At 31.3% G+C, this 21,759-nt stretch overlaps 1 protein-coding gene across 1 annotated transcript; it reads right to left on the reverse strand.

Moving 5' to 3' along the window:
- Positions 1-644: 644 nt before the first annotated feature.
- Positions 645-19,225, reverse strand: LOC143042491 (ceramide phosphoethanolamine synthase-like). The gene is made up of 5 exons (XM_076214799.1): positions 19,101-19,225; positions 8,044-8,863; positions 6,503-6,625; positions 4,166-4,246; positions 645-2,310 (listed from the first exon to the last, which is right to left on the reverse strand). The coding sequence occupies exons 2-5, from the start codon at positions 8,836-8,838 to the stop codon at positions 2,284-2,286; spliced, it is 1,026 nt and encodes a 341-aa protein (XP_076070914.1). The 5' UTR covers positions 8,839-8,863; positions 19,101-19,225; the 3' UTR covers positions 645-2,283.
- Positions 19,226-21,759: the final 2,534 nt, after the last annotated feature.

Below are 21,759 nucleotides of genomic sequence, written 5' to 3' on the forward strand. Positions count from 1 at the left end.
TTATCAACAGCGATGTCTCTGCTTCACTGTAAATTACTTCAACACAACATTTAACACTAACAAAATCATTTTAACATCTTTTTTAAATTATATAATTTTGATAGAAAGTCAAAAACTAAATTTAAAGTTAAAACAAGTACAAAGTTATCTTTCTTTGGACAATGTACAATACTGTATTACTGCAGTAAGGAAAAATCAAACAACAAATCACAGCAGCAAGGGAAACATAGCTATAATTATTAAACAAAGTAAGTTTTCTTAAACTAAATCTATTTAGAACTTAAATAAAACAAATATCAAGGAATGATATTAACCCTGCCAACATGTAAATCCCTGTGATAGCTTATATATATATATATATATAAGTTTAACTTATATCATAAAACATTTTTTTTTAAATATTTTTAATGAACTGACCAATGGCTAAAAAAGAAAAAACTGTAGCGAGTGATGAAAAAATCAAAAATCTAAGTGGGCTGGGATTCAAATGAATTTTTAGATTTTAAAAATATTTCTAAAGTGGTGTAATGAAGAAGATTCCATTCCAAACCACCCCTACATTTTTTTCTTAAATGGCCATGACATTAAATTGATCACAACAATTATATATAACAAAATACTTTGTAATAAATATATCTTATACGTAGAATTTCAGCAAACTTTATTCTGCAATAACTTTGTATTCATGACAAAATATGATTAAACAATCAACATATACATACTGAAAAAACATAAAAAAGCTTGAAAAAATATAGAATACAATTGGTTTTATTTTCTGAAGAAGACAAAAACACCAAAAAGATATAATCTATAATTTTACAAAGGAATACTAGCATTTATTATTCAGTCATCAATGCCTGAATAACATTGCAAATTTATCAAGAAATATAGGCAAATTCATTTCTTTAAAGCTATAATCCTAATTTCAAAAAAGATGAGAAATGTACTACATACATTGTACATGTATAAATATCAGCAGATAAATGGCTGAGTGTTTTCACTGTTACATCTTGTTATCAACTTCCTTGATTAGTTGACCAGATAGAAATTATCGATAAATACAGAAATTGGATTAATTCCTATTTAAATGCTTCTATAAAGTTATGACTGTCCAAAATTTATCATGATGGGTGGAGCCACTCAAATTTATTCATTGTGGTTACCGGTAGTTGCATTTTCTATGAATTTTAAGTTAATTGAGCATTTTATATAATGGATGATTGGAGCCTTAAAACAGTGCCTCCAATGTCCCTGTTCTTGAACAACTATACTAGTGAGATTCTCTTTAAACAATGTCTTAACTTTTATAGTAAAACCTGATAATCAAACAGACATAAAAAGCTATATTCTGTTAACTTTGGTTTATTCTGAGAACCATTGCTTTAATCCACATATACCAGGACTTTTTCTATATTTATAAATGATGCTCATAAATACTCTAAGATTAAAAAAATCAGACTTTTAACATGTCCTAAAGCAAGGCTAAAATCATCATAATTCTATTCCATTCAAAAAGCACACTCAACCTTATAAGGGAGACAACCCTACTTCTAAAAAGAAAGGGAGACAACTGTACACCTATAACTTTTTTATTCTAAACACTAACAAACGTTATAGTCTCTACAATTGAGTTAAATTTCAAAGGCAGTTAGACATAGAAATAATTGTAATGTGCCTTCATAGTAGTGAGTTATATTGAAATAATTAAATTCAACTCAAGATACTTGTTTTTTTAATAAAAAAAATTATTATTTTTGAAAATTAGCAGTTTCTTTCCTTCTGGAATGGTTATACAAATGTATTATTATATGTGCAAAAGGAAATTTTTAGAACAAATCTTGGTCAATACAGGTGTCCAATCCAATACCTTTAATTAATACAGGGACCAAGAACAAAACAATGAAGGAACCCAGTACAATACACTTGGATGAGGCAATTTCAAGCCAAATTCATTTTGGTTGCTAATATCAAGTACAATATTTTGAGTTGCAGGTACCCAGTACAATAAGTTTTGGTTGCAGGTACCAGCACTTTTTATTTGGGTTGCTGGTATCCAGTACAATACATTTGGGTTGCAGGTACCCAGTACAAAACATTTATGGTTATGTCAGATTATTTTTGGCCATTTAGGAGAAACAAGTGTCCAACAAAGACTAGCATCATGACTGTGTCAGCTGGCTAAAGTTAAAGGTTAAGCTGTCATTGTTGCTGCACAGATTATAGATCACAAAGGCAAATAACTCTTCATTCTTCATAATACAAAAGGACACAACTCTATCTGGCTCATTTGATTCCAATTACATTCTTTATCTGAAAAGCAGAACAAAAATGATTTTATCGATTCAGCAATTAGAATTTTATAAAAAGTTAAAATTTCATTTTGTAAGTTTCTACACATCATTCTTTTTTAATTTGTTGTGTAACGTAAATTCAATTTTTTAATGGGTTTCAAATCTGGAAGATGTTTCCCAATCAATTCTTCAATATTCTGATGTTGCACTAAGAAGGCTTATTTTAAGTCTTTCATTTGTATATATCTGTATCACATGATACTTCACATCTCCAAACTCATTTTTTTTTTGCCTGTTACTATAGCAGTACAAAATACCCATAAACATTGTGTTTCTGTGGATACTTCATATTCTAATTCTAACAAATTTTATGAGAATTTCTTTTTTGTTGTGCTCTGAATTATTTCTTCATAGCAAATGTCAATATGAGTCAGATGATCAAGATTTTACGTGAGTGTTCTCCCCAGAAATTTTGGATAGCATCACATTTGGCGTAAAATAATGTATTTTTTTCAATGTAATTTGTCGCGTCGTGGCAATGCTCTATTTCCATTATTGTTTATTACAAAATGTATTATATTTTTTGTATGCTATAGGTCCTTATTTGGTGATTAAAATATTCTTTTCAACCCTATTCTTCGTGTCAATATTGTTGAATTCATGACTGAGAATACAATTTAACTATAACCATGATAACAGTATTCTCAGTTTATGTTTTCTATATTCATTTATAGTTCCACAATTATTTTTTCCTCTTGGGCCAAATAAAAATATATGTGTGGTTCCAGTTACCCTACCTACCCAGTTATCATGTCTATGAAATATATTGGTTCATGGTATTCAATGAATCAGTCCCAGTTGTTTCTTTTTATCAAAATGATAAATATTCTTAACAAAGTTATCTAACAAAAAGTCTGTTAATGCTTAGTTTTCTCTTTAGGTATCATTGTTTACTGTCTACTGTGCCATTTGTGCAAATGTAGTTTTTATCATAAAATACGGATTTTTGTCATATCTGGTCCGGTTCCGACCAGTAGTTTACACTAAAATATTAAATGGCCGCCGAAAGCAATGAAAAATACGAAAATAAACAATGTTTGACAAGAGTTTTGGAATGAATATGGCATTTTTAATGCATTAAATGAATGAAACATAAACTAAAGCCAATTATGATCAGTTTCTCAAGAAAGACCAAAACTTATTTAGCTCATGATCAAACTTTTCACTCTCGATTTACAAAAAGTGATAGGAAGAGAAAGTAATACTACTGTTATATTTTGCAGACCACGTGGTATTAATCATGTCACAAGTGACAGCTAGGGGTATTCCTATCCAGCTAGGGGTATTCCTATCCAAACAGTTATCCCCCAAAGGGCAATTAACACCTATTTGATCACTCTTAATTGTCTTTTGTCCGACTTGAAGGGATTAACGGTGATATTTTTTATGATCATAAGACGTAATTAGATGAAAGTTCAAAATTAAGGACATGGATTTGCCATATAGAAACGAGAAAAATAACATCCTCAAAATAATTATAGCGTCACAGGAAGAAAATAAAGCTTCGCGGTATCGCGACGCTAAAACGGCCTGGGTAGAACACTGTACGTGATTTCATCATTACCCCAAATTTACAATTAGCGGTAAATCTCTTGAAAAAAATATATTGTTGCAGGACCAAGATATTGCTTTTACTCATTAGAGTTTTTGACACACTAGAGTTTGACACAATGAGGTTCCAACTGTATTTCTAACATAAACAGCAATGTTCTAATAAAGTAGTGACATGTACATAGATGTACACTGAGAAATGTTTGTGTGTGTGTATTTTTAATTGATTTATACACTAATACAGTCACTACCTATCTACTTACATGATTTACATGCACAACTGTAATAACATTAACTGATATCAGGATAACATATCCAATATATTGTACAAAGTTCAGGAACTCCTATAAAATACAACAATACATAAATACAATATACTGTACAAAGTTCAGAAACTACTTCAAAATACATAAATACAATATATTGTATGGAGTTCAGAAACTCCTACAAAATACAACAATACATAATGTACAAATTGTACAAAAATTGAAAGGGACCTTTTCCATGTTATACATGTATGAGACCATAGAGTATATGTGACTCAATATTGGAGAACATGTATGTGACCATATTTTTATGACTTATTATATGTGAATATATATATGTGACTCATTATATTTGATCATTAACAATCATACCACATCTTATTCTTATAAATTTTCAAGTATGTTTGCAATCCCATATATTGGGTTTGATTCAGTATGTGAAAACGACTTAGCTGCAGAAACATCTTTTTTAAGGAACTACAATGTATGACCTTGGCCTAAAAATCAAGGTCCTACATTGTTAGGCCAACTAAAATTAATTAGTAGATTTTGATCCAAATTTTTGAAAAACATGGGGCGGGTGGGAGGATTTTATTTTTTAAATTTTATTTCATATGAAACCCTTGTCACAAGTTCTTCATACCGCGGGTACATGCTAGTGGAAAACAAGCTTGTATAATGTATATACATGTTGTATAAGGAATCTGACACTATTTTTTAAACTCTTAAATAAAAATCCCGGATTGGCAACCACTGTTATACATGTAATTGCCGCTTTAGAAACCTATTTATAGTATACATCAAAGGGAAGAGAAATGCTCTATTCAGTTGGACTAGACCTACACCAAATTTATTTTGCTTTCTAAGCAATGGTTTGTAGTCCACATAAAATCAATAAAATGTATTGGTTTAATTGTATGCAACACAAGTATTATGAGTACAAAATAAAATGTAAACTCAGTGTGGAAAGTAATTATGTGATGTAAAACATAACTTAACCAAAAAGTAGTTTTTTAATGACTAAATTGAGGGTATTGGGACAGTTACAGAGGGTGTTTGCTGTTTGTCAACAAAAACAACAGCCATGGGTAAATATAAGGGAATTAAAATGCGTGTTTGTCGACTTTTTTTTTCTCAATATACAGTCATAAATCAAACAAATTCTTGCTTGTGTCAATTTCTTTAATCCAGTCATGTTTTTTGTACCAATTTGTTCTACGATTCTTGCGCTTTGGATATCATTTACAGTCCAAATTTCCTGACACAAAGTCATCGTATAAATAAAGAAAAAACACGGTTTTCGATTCACTTGTGACTACCGCAATTTGCGTTAAATGACAAGGCGTTTTACTCGTTACTCGAATATTTCATGCCCTACTCGTTATCAATCTCTATTCTCGGTAGATGTTGTCATAATAGAGCAGCAGAATATGTCGATTCAATCATATCGTTATTAGATTACTCGGAGAAACACAAAAACGAAATTTGAAACAGGAAGTGTTGAATGAAACGAAATTATAGATGGTTCCCGGTAACGGACATGATAAAATCCGGAAATCGTATTTTTGTTAAATAAAAAAAATCGGGGCGGGACGATTTCAGAGGGGCGGGCGGGGATGAAAATCTAGCAATTAATTTTAATTGGCCTTATCAAGGTCGTAAATAGATCTTATGTTGCACTACCACTGCCCCAGGTTAGGGGAGGGTTGGGATCCCGCTAACATGTTTAACCCCAACACATTCTGTCTGTATGTGCCTGTCCCAAGTCAGGGGCCTGTAATTCAGTGGTTGTCGTTTGTTTATGTGTTACATATTTGTTTTTTATTATTTTTTGTACATAAATTAGGCCGTTAGTTTTCTCGCTTGAATTGTTTTACATTGTTATTTCGGGGCCTTTCAAAGCTGACTATGCAGTATTGGATCTGATTATTGTTGAAGGCCATATGGTGACCTAGAGCTGTTAATTTCTGTGTTATTTTTGGTCTCTTGGGGAGAGTTGTCTCATTGACAATCATACCACATCTTCTTTTTTTCAAATGACTCCATTGAAAATCATATTCTTTTCTGTAAATAAAAGAATTGAGAAGATGAATCCAATTGATCATCATTACCATACCAAAGTTCTTGATGTTTTTCCTTGGTGGTTCCTGACTACTACATGTATTTCTCAGGGTCATAATCTTCAGAGCACCATTTTTGAGAACTCTGCAATACAGCTTTACCTTTTATATCAAACTATTTTAATGGCTTTGCTATTTTATATGAAGTAAGTGATATGGTCAATTATATCGATCTCTTCCACTATCATCTTCAATTATGTGAACTAGAACTTACCCAAACTTTATCCATAAAAATAACAACCAGGAATACTTGGAAGAGGGACTGTCCATCACACAGTCTCCACATATACATAACTAACCATGTACTGAAGGAGTGTAACATAGATGTCTGTAATGTCTGGAAAATATAAAACATATATACATAACTAACCATGTACTGAAGGAGTGTAACATAGATGTCTGTAAAGTCTGGAAAATATAAAACATATAACCAACCATGTACTGAAGGAGTGTAACATAGATGTCTGTAAAGTCTGGAAAATATAAAACATATAACCATGTACTGAAGGAGTGTAACATAGATGTCTGTAAAGTCTGGAAAATATAAAACATATAACCAACCATGTACTGAAGGAGTGTAACATAGATGTCTGTAAAGTCTGGAAAATATAAAACATATAACCAACCATGTACTGAAGGAGTGTAACATAGATGTCTGTAAAGTCTGGAAAATATAAAACATATAACCAACCATGTACTGAAGGAGTGTAACATAGATGTCTGTAAAGTCTGGAAAATATAAAACATATAACCAACCATGTACTGAAGGAGTGTAACATAGATGTCTGTAAAGTCTGGAAAATATAAAACATATAACCAACCATGTACTGAAGGAGTGTAACATAGATGTCTGTAAAGTCTGGAAAATATAAAACATATAACCAACCATGTACTGAAGGAGTGTAACATAGATGTCTGTAAAGTCTGGAAAATATAAAACATATAACCATGTACTGAAGGAGTGTAACATAGATGTCTGTAAAGTCTGGAAAATATAAAACATATAACCAACCATGTACTGAAGGAGTGTAACATAGATGTCTGTAAAGTCTGGAAAATATAAAACATATAACCATGTACTGAAGGAGTGTAACATAGATGTCTGTAAAGTCTGGAAAATATAAAACATATAACCAACCATGTACTGAAGGAGTGTAACATAGATGTCTGTAAAGTCTGGAAAATATAAAACATATAACCAACCATGTACTGAAGGAGTGTAACATAGATGTCTGTAAAGTCTGGAAAATATAAAACATATAACCAACCATGTACTGAGGTAAAGTAGTAAGAGAAAAGCATTCAAATGTCACTGCTAATTCATATAATTTAGCTGTCAAAGGGCAGTAACTCAATAAACTTTTTTTTTTCTTCAAAACTTTTTTATAGATATTCATAAAGAGAGCTTACAATGTTCATTCCATATACTTGTCTTCTTTCTCTTCTACTGGGTAAGGAACTTCATCCCATTATTGAATGTTTAGTTATTAATGTACATGTATCTTATTTCCAAGAGACATTTACCCCTGTATAATGATTTGGAAGAACCTGCTCATATGAACCTTTGACAAATTCACTAAAATCTGACAAGAAAAATTAAATGTACACAACTATTTTCCAGACTACTTTAAGTAACAATGACCTTGACTATAGACATGGTCACCTCCTTTACAAATAGCTGATCAGATTTGGAATGAGAAATATGTTCTGCTTAAAATCATTTACAAACCATTGTTGGTATACAGTTGTACTTACTGTTTGTGCATCATTTTTAAGGTTGGTTTCCAGTGCTTCTCCCATCTGCTCTGTTCTCTTGTCCCAAGAACCTGAAGCCATAAAAATCTGGAATCCAAAACACCAACACTTCCAGAAGATAAATTTTTTGCTTGGTTTTGTGTATTTTTCTCCATTTCCATTTGTCACACCATTTTCTGTTGGTACAGCTGGTTTACAAAATGGTAAAATGTATTCCTGAGTTTTACTTATCAAAGGTGCTCCTTTGAAAAGAAAGAATACAACTCCGAGATTGAATGCAACTCCCCCTAACACATCCAGTGTAGTGTCCATATAATATCCTAATGTTGATTTGTTAGATTTATAAACAGTTTCATGAGCATGACTCCTGTAAATAACACCATCCAAACTATCCAGCCAGATTCGAAATTCATAAATTACAACAGCGATTCTTCTGTGTTTTAAATTTTCTGAGCTGACGAATTTTGATGCCACTAATGCTAGGATAAAATGAGTGATAGTCACCATATTAGGAGTCACAAAAAAGAAAACTTTACTAAATCTTGTCAATTCATCAAAAATTTCTGTAGTGGGTACCATGAAATAATGATTTGTGTGGTCACTCATGACAAGTTTTGCACTGAGCGGATGAAACATTGAGTATGATTCTCCGCGTGTCTGATCGGTGAATGTTGTATCCTGTATAGTCACATACAATATGACGTCCATTGTTATGTAATAACTGAACAATAATAAGAAAAAGAGACAACAAAGGTTACGTTCGTTCCGTAGAACCTGAGGTATCAAGGTCATCATCTTGGAATCTTTGTCACAAATCTATCTGAAAAATAATAATATATATTGATAATAATTTATGTAATTAAATCCAATCAAGAAATGAACTTGCATGAAGTATTCTAAACTTTTTTGTTTCTAGCTTCTGTATTTACTGTGAAGCCCAATAAATAAATTACAGTTTCCTCCTTAAGATAAATGGGGTGGATTTATGAAAGTACACAAATGTAAGAATTCTTTTTTTTCTTTTTTACCATGAGCACCTGCATTCTGTAATTGTCTTGCAATGAACAAGAAAAATAGCCACTAAAACCTTGGGTTAGTCATTTTGAGGGGGGATAGGGTCAGTACATGTAATAAAACCCTTAACATGTAGGTCTTTTTCAATTTCAAATTATTTGCTTATAAACATTGACATCATCATACCCATATCTATACATTTACTATATGTACATGTATAAATAAATTATAGTCATTGATAACAACATTATCATGATTATTGATAATTGACACTATTCTGACGTCACAATTATATATTTAATAAATTATTCATTTATTAATATAGGTACTTATTTACCTTTCTAATTATATGTAAATCTAATTATAAATGTTATACAAAATGTATGTAGTACATATGTACCCTAGATCAGTCAAAAAAAATATCAATAACCTACTTAAGAGGTTTTAGTCCTAAAATCCCAAACACTCTTATTCAGAAGTAGGTAAAATTTGTTCAACTCTGAAATGATGTAATAAATCTTCATTAAAATCGATTTTCACACATCTTGGTTGAGCCTTCTTTAAAGATAATTACAAGATGTTATTCACAGTCATGTTATCATACTTGTATCTACTAGTTAAACTGAGTTACATAAGTAGATTAATTTGACCTTTAAACAACAAGGCAAACTAAAACTTTCCATCATCATCATGTCAACATAATGGTGTACGGATTCATATTATCATGTTTTTCTCACGAGGTTTCTTATTCATCAAGCATGTCAAATAGCCCTTTCTTGTTCTTTTTAGCCTCTTTAATGATAAACCATACTTTTTTACACTCCAATTTTTCAATCATCTTTAATTCCAATTCAATACATTTTTGTCATTTATTTCAAGACTTTTTTAATTTAATAAACACAAACAAACATGCATCTGGTTTTAATCGGTATATTATATTGTATTTTTAGAAATATCCATAAATCTAGTCTACTGTATAGTATGTGACAAATTGTAACTGATATACAGATAATTTAAAAATGTCAATATTCATTGAAGTCTGGAATGGTCGATTTATTATAATTCATACATTTAACATTTGATAGTGCTTTTTAAAATCCTATAATAAATAATTCACCATTTATATACATTTGTATGTTCTAGACAAACAAACATTGACATTGTCCTAAACTATGTTCCAAAAAAGGCTCACACTATTACAATAACAAAACCTAAGCACTTTTTAAAACTAATCTCCATACAGATTTTTTTTTAAAGAGCAGTAAAATGCTTCTATATTTTGTGTTGTAGCACACTGCATATATAGAGAGCCTAAGAGAGGCAATGAATGACTTGTTTCCCAATCCATTAGAACATATATAAAGTTGTGTAGACTAGAGTTTGTATTTACTAAACTTATTTCATTATGGAATTGTTGATTTGAATAAATATAAAATTAAATATATTATCACATTTGCAAATATAACAGTTTGTTTTTACTTTGTCTTCAGTAAGTCTATTAATTATCTATACTCCAGTTTAAAACTTGTTCTTCTCAGGTTCCAATTAAACATGTACATCTATTTCTTACACTATCCCTACCATGCATGACCCTCATGGGTAACTGTCAAGGTCATTAAAAACCACCCATTTCAAATATTATTATTGTATTATATAAAATAGTTTGAATTGATTGATTGTTGGTTGCTTTACGGTGCTAATGCGGCGCAATGCAACCAACAATAAATCAATACAAATTCATTTAAAAAAACATAAACTTATATATTGTTGGCCAATGATAACTTACTAGCTACAGCTACATTTTTGTACCAGATTTTATGATTTGAATATATTAATGTAAAATCATATGGTAAATCAAGGTACATATATACAATATCAAAATAAGGAGGTAGAGCGAATAAAGAAATGCAGATAATGTAAAATATTGACCCACATCTTGGCTCTTTTCAATGAATGAAAACATCCAATTTCATTTATAATGACAATAAATTTTGCACAAATTCTTTCGACTCTTTAGTCCTTGTTAATAATCATGGCACTTTTAAAAGCAGAAAATAGAAAACTAATTATTAGTATTACTCGCTCTATATTTTCAATTTGAAATGAAAGCAAAAGTAGTAAATAAAATAGCATGCGTTCAATAGTCTTGATTTGATTAAGAAAACACACTAATCAGGGAAACTAAAATCAAGTACCTACATGTAACAATTTCCAGTATACATATAGATAATATAAAAAAGAATACCGGTATGTGGTATAATTGCCAATGAGACAACTCTCCACAAGGGACCAAATGACACAGAAATAAACAACTATTGGTCATTGTACAGCCTTCAACAATAAGCTCATTCAATATTAATATTCAATTAATTTGTATTCTACCATTGATGAAATGTCATCCATTATATTGACTAGTAATCATGATTTATCTCTTTTTAACTCCCTTGAGTAACTTTGTCAGTAGGTCAGACTATCAATGTCTACAACAGGGAAAGAAAATAAGTGTTATCTATTTAAAATCTGTCCTCGAAAAGATAAATTATATAACTTCAAGGATGTCTTTTAGATAATTACGTTAACTTAAAAATGTCAATGTTGAAAAATTTATATCTTTTTTTCCTTTTTCCTTTTAACTTTTAAAAATTTTGAACTTCAAAACCTTGCAACTGATAAGTTTTCTTAAAATGTTATAAATAATTCCACTTGTACATGTTATAAACAATGAATATATAAATACTTTACATGTTAAGTGGTGTCGAACAGTAATATATATCTTTTTACAAACCTATATATCTTTTTACAAGAAACAATGTCAATGAATTCAGGCTTATAAATCATTCAAATAGAACTTAAAACAGTTTAGTTAAATCATTTTCTCATTTAACAAAAAAAATCTTATGTATAATATATTTACTATAAATGTAAATAAACTTAATACTTGCCAAAAATTTTGATCTCTGAGTATTTCAAAATATTCGACTGCAGTCTATTTTGTATCCTTCCTTTTAAAAAGTTTACATACGTAGAATATATTCCATTGTTTTCAATAAAATGTTTATGATTACAATCACTTGTTTCTAATTGTACAGAATATACCCTGCTAATTTAATCAATAATGGCCTGTTTATCAATAAGGATTAATTTGACCTTTGAACTTGTCAGATCATGAATCAGACCATGAAACATCCAACCAAAATTTCAAAATCAAAAACAATCCAGCTTAGGAAAATATTTGTATTTGGACATTTAAAATGAAAAATAATTCCCCCAGGTAAAGTTTAAACTTGAAAGAAACATTTCAAAATCAATTTAAATACTATTGGCTAAAAGAATCTTTAATTATAACAAAATGTGTAATTTGTTAACCAATTTTAGAATTACCTGTTTGAACAAGCACAAGACACCTGGGTTGTGTCATAAACTGAATACATAACTTTAAAACAATTACCTAAATCGATTTTTGGTAAAGTCTCTTCCAGTAATGAATGTAATTTTCAAAATCATATAAATTATGTACACCAATAACTTTTAAAATAAATGCAAAAACATGGATATTTATTATATAATCAATTTGTCCATTACAATTGGAAGAGTAAAACACAAAGACACAATTAAAACCTCTGGATATTGTATTATACAATGTATTCCTATATATTTTTTTGAAAGACAATTTTTCAAAACACACCACCATGACCACCATTACATGTTAATTAAGTAAAGAGTTTGAAAATTAATGTAAAATTAAGGTTGAAAGCATTGGGTATAAAACTCTATATTAAGCTAAAACTATTATTAAATCAATATTGTCTGCCTATATCTATCACAAACTCTGAACAGAAGTTTAACGTTAACTTAACTCTTCAATGGAATGAGACAAAACTGAACTAAAAAATGCATCTACATTTTTGTAAAAAGTATAGGTTTAGTTTAAACATATTTTATTGTTCAAAAATGACAAACAGATTAGACACAAGTTTTTCTACTTAGTTAGTAACTCTTGTACAGAGTATAGGTTTGACTGATAAACAAATAGAAATTCTGACCTTTTTTTTTTTAACAAGAATAAATATCAATGCTACCAAGTCATGTAAGTCTAAGGTAAATAGATGTAGTTCAATAAAATTACTTTTTACAAGTTTGTTATGCAACATGATCATTGGTATCTATAGTTTATATCTATGTTGTGATTTACAAAACCAATTACTAGTACTACTCTTTTTCACACCTATCACCTTTCTATCTTTTTGATCCTGCTTTTAATGTTATATATGGAAGTGTTTAACGACCTTGACTGGCTATACAGCCCTCGCCTTGATCGGCTCGGTGCCCCAAGGCGTTTAATGTTATGGGCCCGCAAACATTTATATATTACAGGGGAGGATCCAGTCATTTTCAAAAGGGATGGTTCCAACTAAATGTCCCAATTCAAATGCAATGATCATCAAAAAAAAGTTGGGGTTAAAAAAACCCAGAACCCCACCCCACCCCTTCTGGATCCACCACTGGATTATCATTGGTTATCTGAATGAGATTGATTGTAATTGAGTTGAGATGTCCAATGATAATATTATCTGTTTATGCCTGTTTTATTTATGACAACCTTGTTAATTTCATTGACAACAGCCATGTGCACCCTTAGTTTCTAGCGATAACTTTTCATATCATTCTACTGGTCCGAGACCACAATTGTCGTCCCTTGATTTTCATTGTCCACAAATATAGTCCCTAGTGTTGACAGTGGGTTACTTGCCATTAATTTTTATACCCCTTTCAAATTTATTTCTCCATGTTTAATGCCTCAAATTGCAAGTAGGGGGGGGGGGGGGGTTGAAATTACACTGTAAAAAAAATTGGGTCCAGAATTTTAAAGGAAAGTAGTGATTTGGTCCAGCTAAAAAAGGTTAAAAATTAGCACTTCCGAAGCTGTCAAAAGATTTCAAGACGCCCTAAACATAAAATTGTCCGTATTTTGAGATAGAGCAGATGATGTTTTCTATAATTTTGATATAATTTGTCCCAAAAGTAGTACAACACACTGTAAAAATTTCATTGAGAAAGTGCAAGTGGGATTTTTTTAATTTTCATTTATGTTCTAAAAGAAATGCACTACGAAATAATTGTGGTCTCGGACCTACTGTGCTAATTAAGAAAAATATCAGTAAGTAAGATGAAAGGTAAATTTGGTAAAATAGTGATAATAGCAGTTATCAATGTTATGGGGACAGTACTTAAAATTAGTCTTAAAATTGAAATATGTTTTCTAATAAATAATACGAATTACATCTTATTATGATTTGACATTTATTTTTGGATAAGCAAGCCTCTCACTGAAAAGTTCATTCTTTGAATATCTGTATTTTAGTATAATGTATTTGTGCCATTATGGAATTTTAAAACATTAAATTCTAGTCAATTGTACATATTGCCTCTGGCTGTTTGCAATCCTCTTTAAACAATTAAAGTGTGTTACCTATACTTAAGTATACCAATCAATCCATTACAAATAAATGTACATCTTTTTATTTTTTAATTAAAAACCACAAACTCATCCACTGATAACAGAAAAATTTATTCTTGCATCTGAATTTATTTGTTAAATGGAAGAGAAAAAAAAGTGTCTTAAGTCAATGTATTTCTTTTATAAATACTGACCTGTTATAAACCAGACAAGCATGACAAGTGACCACTTGAAAGAGATAAGAGGTTATTGACATTCATTGATTAAAGTCTAATTGACATGTAAATCACATGACACACATGCATGTCTTTTCACTTATAACTTTAACTTGAGGTAGAAAAAGTTAAGTTGCTCTATACAAGCTCTACAAAAATAAGAACAATCAAAAGCCCTTTTCACACTAATGGTGCCCAATTATATTTATTGATGTTATCATACATCCAAAAATGATAAATAGCTTTTTAAAAGAAAACTTATTTATCCATTCTTTGCAATTTTTTTAAATGAAATGTCCAATTATTAACATAATAAACACAATAGTGATAAGTTATAATTATATCAATACATATATATAATATGTGAAAGTAGTATCTTGTTTATATAACTTTAGCCCTCCTATGTATAACTACTTACACTAATATTTCGTTAAATAAATTTGGACAGGTTGCATTTATCTGGCTTTTCAATACCATAAAATAAAATGGATGAAGGACACCCCCCCCCCCCCCCCTAAATTATTGAAAACTATCATTCAGCATTGACCATTATATCTTGGATTAAATGGAGTAAACAAGATACATCCATTCAGTCTGACGCCCTCAAGTTGATCTATATTTGTCATGTTCGTTATCCAACATGCAGCAAGTACACATACTTTAAAAAATGTTTTGAAGGAGTATGGGCATTGAGGCTTGGTTTAGGCCCAACGAAATAAAGTGTTTTGAGAACTGTTTTAAATTTGAACATAATGTTTCAAAATGCATGAATAAACAAATATGAATGCATAGTATGAGTATTTTTATGTTCTGAATTCACAATAATGGGGATAACATATTTGTCCAATGAGTTAAAAGATTTTGTTTCAAAAAAGTTGGAAACCATGCACTTTTCTTTTTTTGGCATGCTAATGTAATCATGTGTTAGTGATTTGAAATGGGGCATTGAATCATAAAGGATACACCAGAAAAATAATTTTCTAATTTTCAATTTGCAAGAAGTCAAATGGAAGTTGATTTTTAATTTCTGCTTAGCTGATTACTGCCCCTAAATTAATAAACATATACATGTATTGGACAATAACAATTTGAAAATTCACCATTTGTTTCTTGTGATCTTGAACAAGCATAGAGGCCAACCCCTTTGTGGTGCAACCTGTCAACAAAAGGAGAAGGTTCAGTAAGGGCTTATTTCTGTCTAAAATTTGAAGTACATGTACATCTGATGAAAGATTGGGCTTTTACTGTCTAAAATTTGAAGTACATGTACATCTGATGAAAGATTGAGTTTTACTGTCTAAAATTTGAAGTACATGTACATCTGATGAAAGATTTTTAAAAATTATTAAACACTAAAGTATCTCTTCCTTTTGAATCAATTAGTTATTGTAGACTTGGTCATTAAAAAAACCCAAATTCAGGCTTAAATATATAAATCTATCAAATATGCCATTTAACGTCGCTATTCAGATAACTTTTGTCTCAAATGGAAAACGCAGTGTATGTGTTCACTCTCAACATTTATATATAGTATTAGTATGTATTATCATTAAATACAACATATATTTAAATACTAAGAATCAACACAAATGAAGACAAAAACCACCCTATATTAGCACAAATGTTTAAATTGTGAAAATATCAGTATTTGAAATATTCAGGACATAAAAATTGTCCCAATTTTCTTTCTCTACTGCAGAAGCATTTGTTCCTGCTGATGACATCATGAAATCAATTGAAAAGCTTTTACAGGGGAATATAAGTAAGGGAAAAGGAAATCATTTCAAATGCATTCATTAACTATTCAAAATCTACAAATGTAACAAGAAGTGAATAAATTGTACATAACATGTAGAAAGTCCCGAGAAACTGAACATGTTTTATATTCTGAATCACTCGAAACACTTACACTCCCACAATAATTACCTACAACCAAGCGTCAAAATGATCACAACATTATCTAAACGACAAAAAAAGTTCAGGACTGGAATTTCCTAAAAAGTAGATTGTTACCATAACACTGTTATTTTGGCAAAACATCTTCCTTTGAGCGCCAATGTGCGATTGCGCATTGAGGACTGCTGACTGAGTGCTGAGTTAAGATTTACATATAGGTCATGGGAATAAGGATAGACAAAAATAAATTCAGGTGTAAAACGTAAATACATGTAAACTGCTTTGCTAAGCACAGCTTATACATGTACAAGAGAACTAGAAAAATGCTTGTTCATGTTGTTTTTGGCTCCTAATTATTAAATGGTTTTGACCATCACTTCCTAAAAAATTCAAACCTTCCTTCCTTTAAGGTATTGAACCTTTTAACTTAATTTCATAGAGATCAATACACTTAAACTAAAGTAATGGTCTTGAAACCAAATGTCTCCAAAATCTAATTAAAAGCTAATTAGTGAGCCCTGTTATCAGTTGTACAAAATCACTAGATTCAAACAAATTGTTGGTATCAGGTCCGACATGATGTCCGTTTGCACCAAATACAGTTTTGCATCTCACACGCTTTGTTTGCACCCATTTTTATTCAAATTCCAGTTGAATTATTTGATATTTTTTTTTATTGTATTTAGCTTGATATCAGTCTTCACGCTGAACTGCTAAATCTACAGGCCCGCAGCTCAATTTTTGAAAATTTTTAGTTAGATTCTGTTGGCCTGTAGGTCCTTTTACAGGCCCCAAGACCAAATTTTACCAGCCTGGGCTGCTACTCGGCATGAAAACTGTGATATGAGTAAAACATTGAAGATTTTAAATGAAAAACAGGAGGGGCCCAGAAGGGCTCTGGCCTCCCTCCTTTTCTGGGAAAAATTTGGTTGATCATATATGGATCACTGAGTGGGCCCCCCCTGGATCTGCTACTGGATTTAGATTTAATCAACACAAAATCAAGTTTTCAGAATACTGCTTTAAATATTTTGAAACAAAAAAATATATAGCAAAACACTTTCAAAAACTCGTAGAATGCGCTCAATTGCCTTGGAGACCTTTAAAATAATTAATAAAAAATGTCCTTTATTTATTCAGGATTTAGTTGTAAGGCCAAATAAAAAAGTATGTGTGGTTCCAGTTACATCTGAAAAAAAGTTAGGGTAGGTAGGTAGGAATTTTTTTTTTATTTTATGTTTTTTTTTACATTGAGTCTATGGGAGCAACATTCTGACTTTAACAGTGCTTAATGAAAAATGACAATAAAATCTTTAGAGTAGGCTATTTTTAAGCCGAAAAAGTAGGGACGGTAGGGTTACTGGAACCACACATATATTTTTATTTGGCCTAATAAAAAACAATTCTTATAATTTCAGGTATGTAAACACTGCTGATGTACCTAGACCTAGAACCTCAAGTTATGGTAAAAGATCCTTTAGATTTGAGGCAGCACAAGTATGGAACTCACTTCCTAATGAGGCTAGACTCATGACTTCTTTTGACCAGTTTAGGAATTATATAAATTCCTGGTGTGGGGGTCAAAAATGTTACTGCAGTTCATGTCGTTTCCACCCAGTGCTGTCTCAAAGCTGAAATTTCTTCCTTTCTTTTTATAATGGCCTTTTGCTCTGCTTTTTATGCATATTGAATATACCTGCCATTAAATGCTAGTGCTTATATTTATTTATTTATTTATTGTTTTTATGCTTTTAGTTTGTTATATTTTATGATCTTCAAGTGATTTGCTGATTCCTCCGTTTCAATGCACATAGAGGTGCTTGCCACATGAACTTTGACTCTGGAGGCTCACAAATCAAATAGTTTTGCTTTCATTATTTTGCATGGTTCATTTTTATTTCATTTGTATTTGGTAGTATTTGCATGATTTTTTATGTGATAGTCGGTTAAAGAGCTCTTGTTTTTTGCTTGTTATTATGTATATATATGCCGACTCTAAATAAAATTTACTTACTTACTTACTTACTAAACCAATAAAAAGGGGGCAAACATGTAGGGTGCAAAAGTGAAAGGGGGGAACGTGAACTGGCACAAAAATGTTTTTGGGTGAATGGACCCTGATTCCAAATTGATAGCTTTACTTTTACATATTAAAGGGTTCCTGTTAAGGGTAGAGTTTAAAGTGTAAACTCTTTACGGGTTAGGAACTTGAAAGAAGGCACCCATATGATTATGATATGCCAAACTTTATGGTTCAATATTGTATACTCTCTCACTACAAATTTTGATGTAATGACAGGAGATAGCCCTTACATCTATTGCACATGTATGATAAACAATAAAATACCATATTATACACCATGTCACTGAGTAATTGACAGTGACACTCCCGGGGCGAGTCCCAGCTTTATCCAAAATGTGATCGATTTATATGGTTTTCTTTGAGAAACTGAATTATTAACTGTAAAAATTACTTTGTTATTGTGAAAATTGTTGCTTTTGTTACTGGAAACAAACGAAAAGGATGTTTTATCACTGACACTTTCACTCTGTACATCGGACAGTCCTGTTTTTTCTTCGACGCATGCGCCAACGGAATGTTGAGTCTACTACGGAGACGGAGATGTACAAATCCGCATTTAATATGTGCATTTTTAAAACTACCGTATTTCTACTATTATTGATATTATATATACATAGGCGGATCCAGGTGGGCCGGGGGACTCCCCCTTCCCCTTTTATTGGGAAAATTTGGTTGATTATATAGGGAATCACTTTAGCATGACTGGTGCGGGTATATTTTAGGACATGATACAGTTCTTCTGGACTTTCCACACGTCTTACAAAAACCTAATCAGCAAAAGAGAAAAATATATCTATGGAAAAAGCTAACATTGCCATGATAAATCAACACCTTAAAGAAAAATACAACATTTTTAAAAACACTGATTCGAGGAAGTTAACAGCCCTTGGACCAACATAAAAGGCTTGACTAAGATGCAATCAACCACTGAACATGTAGCAATCAGGAACACATTATCAAAACACCCCCATTCATGGATGAACTCAGATCTTAGACGACTCAGTAATAAAAAGCAGAGGGCTTATACCCTTGCCAAAATCAGTGGTAAAATGCGAGACAAGAAGAAATACACGTATCATATCTGAAAGCACAACTACAGAAGCGGAGTCTAGACAAGCACACAGTGAGTACTTACATGGAAGATATCGTAAGAAACGGCACGGAGAAAAACCCTAAAAGATTCTGGTCATATGTGAAGAGCCGGAAACAAGATGCATCCCAGATTGTGACCTTGAAGTCAAAAGATGGCATGTTACATATTGACACAGATACGAACATGCCAAGAAATTGCCTCCGTTGAAATTTTGCAAACATCCCATAGAGCAAATTACATGGATGATTATTATTAACCATTTAGTATATGGCCGTGTTCTAAGCGACACGTACATGCAGGTCATAAATTAATTTGTAGAATGAAATCCAATCTTTAACTACTAATAGGTGCCGCAGGAGGTCAACCGGAATTTTTATCGAGGATTTCTTGGCATGTAACAGATAGAAAACTCAGGGTAAGAATTTATAGAGCAGACAAGGGGCAGTGGCAAATATTTCATGTATATTATGAACACAGAGAAGATTACCCCGGCACCCTTTGCCAAAAAAAAATATTTTTCATCCATGTGCCTTTGGACTTTATGTTTTGAATTGTAGTTTCACTTTCTATATTCGGTATTCATTCTAATGTAAGCTCCACGTGGCAAAAATCACGTGATGCAGGAATATTGTATCTTGGAGTTAGGCTATTTCTTTCTTTTCGGGCGGGGACTCCAAGCAGACAACATGCATGTTTTATAACGCAACTGTATATTTTCTTATTAAATGAAGAAAGTTGCCGGTCCAGTACAAGGATAGATCGGTTAGAAAGCAAGGTTTTAATTTTAATTAGATTGGAAAGCTTAATTTGAGAGTTGAAATCGGAGAGGACGAAAAAAAGGGGGGGCGGGTTCTTCCACAGGGAATATTTTTATCTTAGGAACTCTACATTAGAAAGGTTTTTTTAATTATTTATTTAAAAAAAAAAAAAAAAGGGAAAAACAATTGTAAGGCAAATTGTGTAGGTTCTTTCTTCCTTTCTCCCGTGAGGCTATCTCGCATATATCTGGTTTACCGTCAAACCGAGCACATGCATGTCTTTTGGTTGTTTCTGTCACTAGGTGGCTGTATCATTGACGTTTATCCCATATTTTCATATTGAAGCACAATGCACACGTAAATATTGTTTTAGAACATGAATTTAAAGTTTCATGTCATGCATACTAAAGTAAAGAAAAGCAAAAAAGCGACTCAAAGAACTAAATAGAAAAAGACGAAATGATCTGATTTTCTGTACCTCAAATTTTTTTAACTGAAACAAAAAAAAATGTCTTCACTGGGAACTCTCGAGCTGAAACCTACACTCTTCAGGTTAGCAGGGACAATACTCTGTCTTTAATTTTGTCATTTTTGCGCATTGGATCGTTAACGACCCTGTCAGTGGTTCAAAGTATTGCTCATCAAAGACATGTCTACTAAGTTAACGAATGCTGCATTCGAATAGGGACAGCTATATTCATTCTCAAAAATTTTGCAATCTTTTGACATAGAAAACACCCTTTTCTATTTAAAATAGATATTCTACATTATAAGGTGTCGACTTTAAGTTAGTAATGGAACTTGAATAACTTTGAAAAGTTTAATTTGTTATAAAACTTAAACAAAAGGTTGCCACATACTGTATGTAATATGATGGACACACCAACCTTTAATGACAGTACCCTTTTATGTTCCCTTATCCTTGGAAATCTTAAAAATCTTAAATATCTTCTTATTAATTATTGGTTTCCCCTTAAACATCTGACATTAATTTGAAATAGTTCTGCTTTAAAATTCATCTAGTAATCTTTCTATTATTTAAAATTAATAAAGGTTAAGCTTTTTCATGTCCAGCGGCACATATTACAGTGTTATCCGGATTCATAGTTATACGATGCGGGAAAAATTGCTATTGTCAAATTCAATTTCAAATAAATAGATTCGTGTTTGAACAAAACTATGATCTGATGTACAATGAT

The sequence above is a fragment of the Mytilus galloprovincialis genome, chromosome 8 (assembly GCF_965363235.1).
Source record: "Mytilus galloprovincialis chromosome 8, xbMytGall1.hap1.1, whole genome shotgun sequence".
Taxonomy (NCBI): Eukaryota; Metazoa; Mollusca; class Bivalvia; order Mytilida; family Mytilidae; genus Mytilus; species Mytilus galloprovincialis.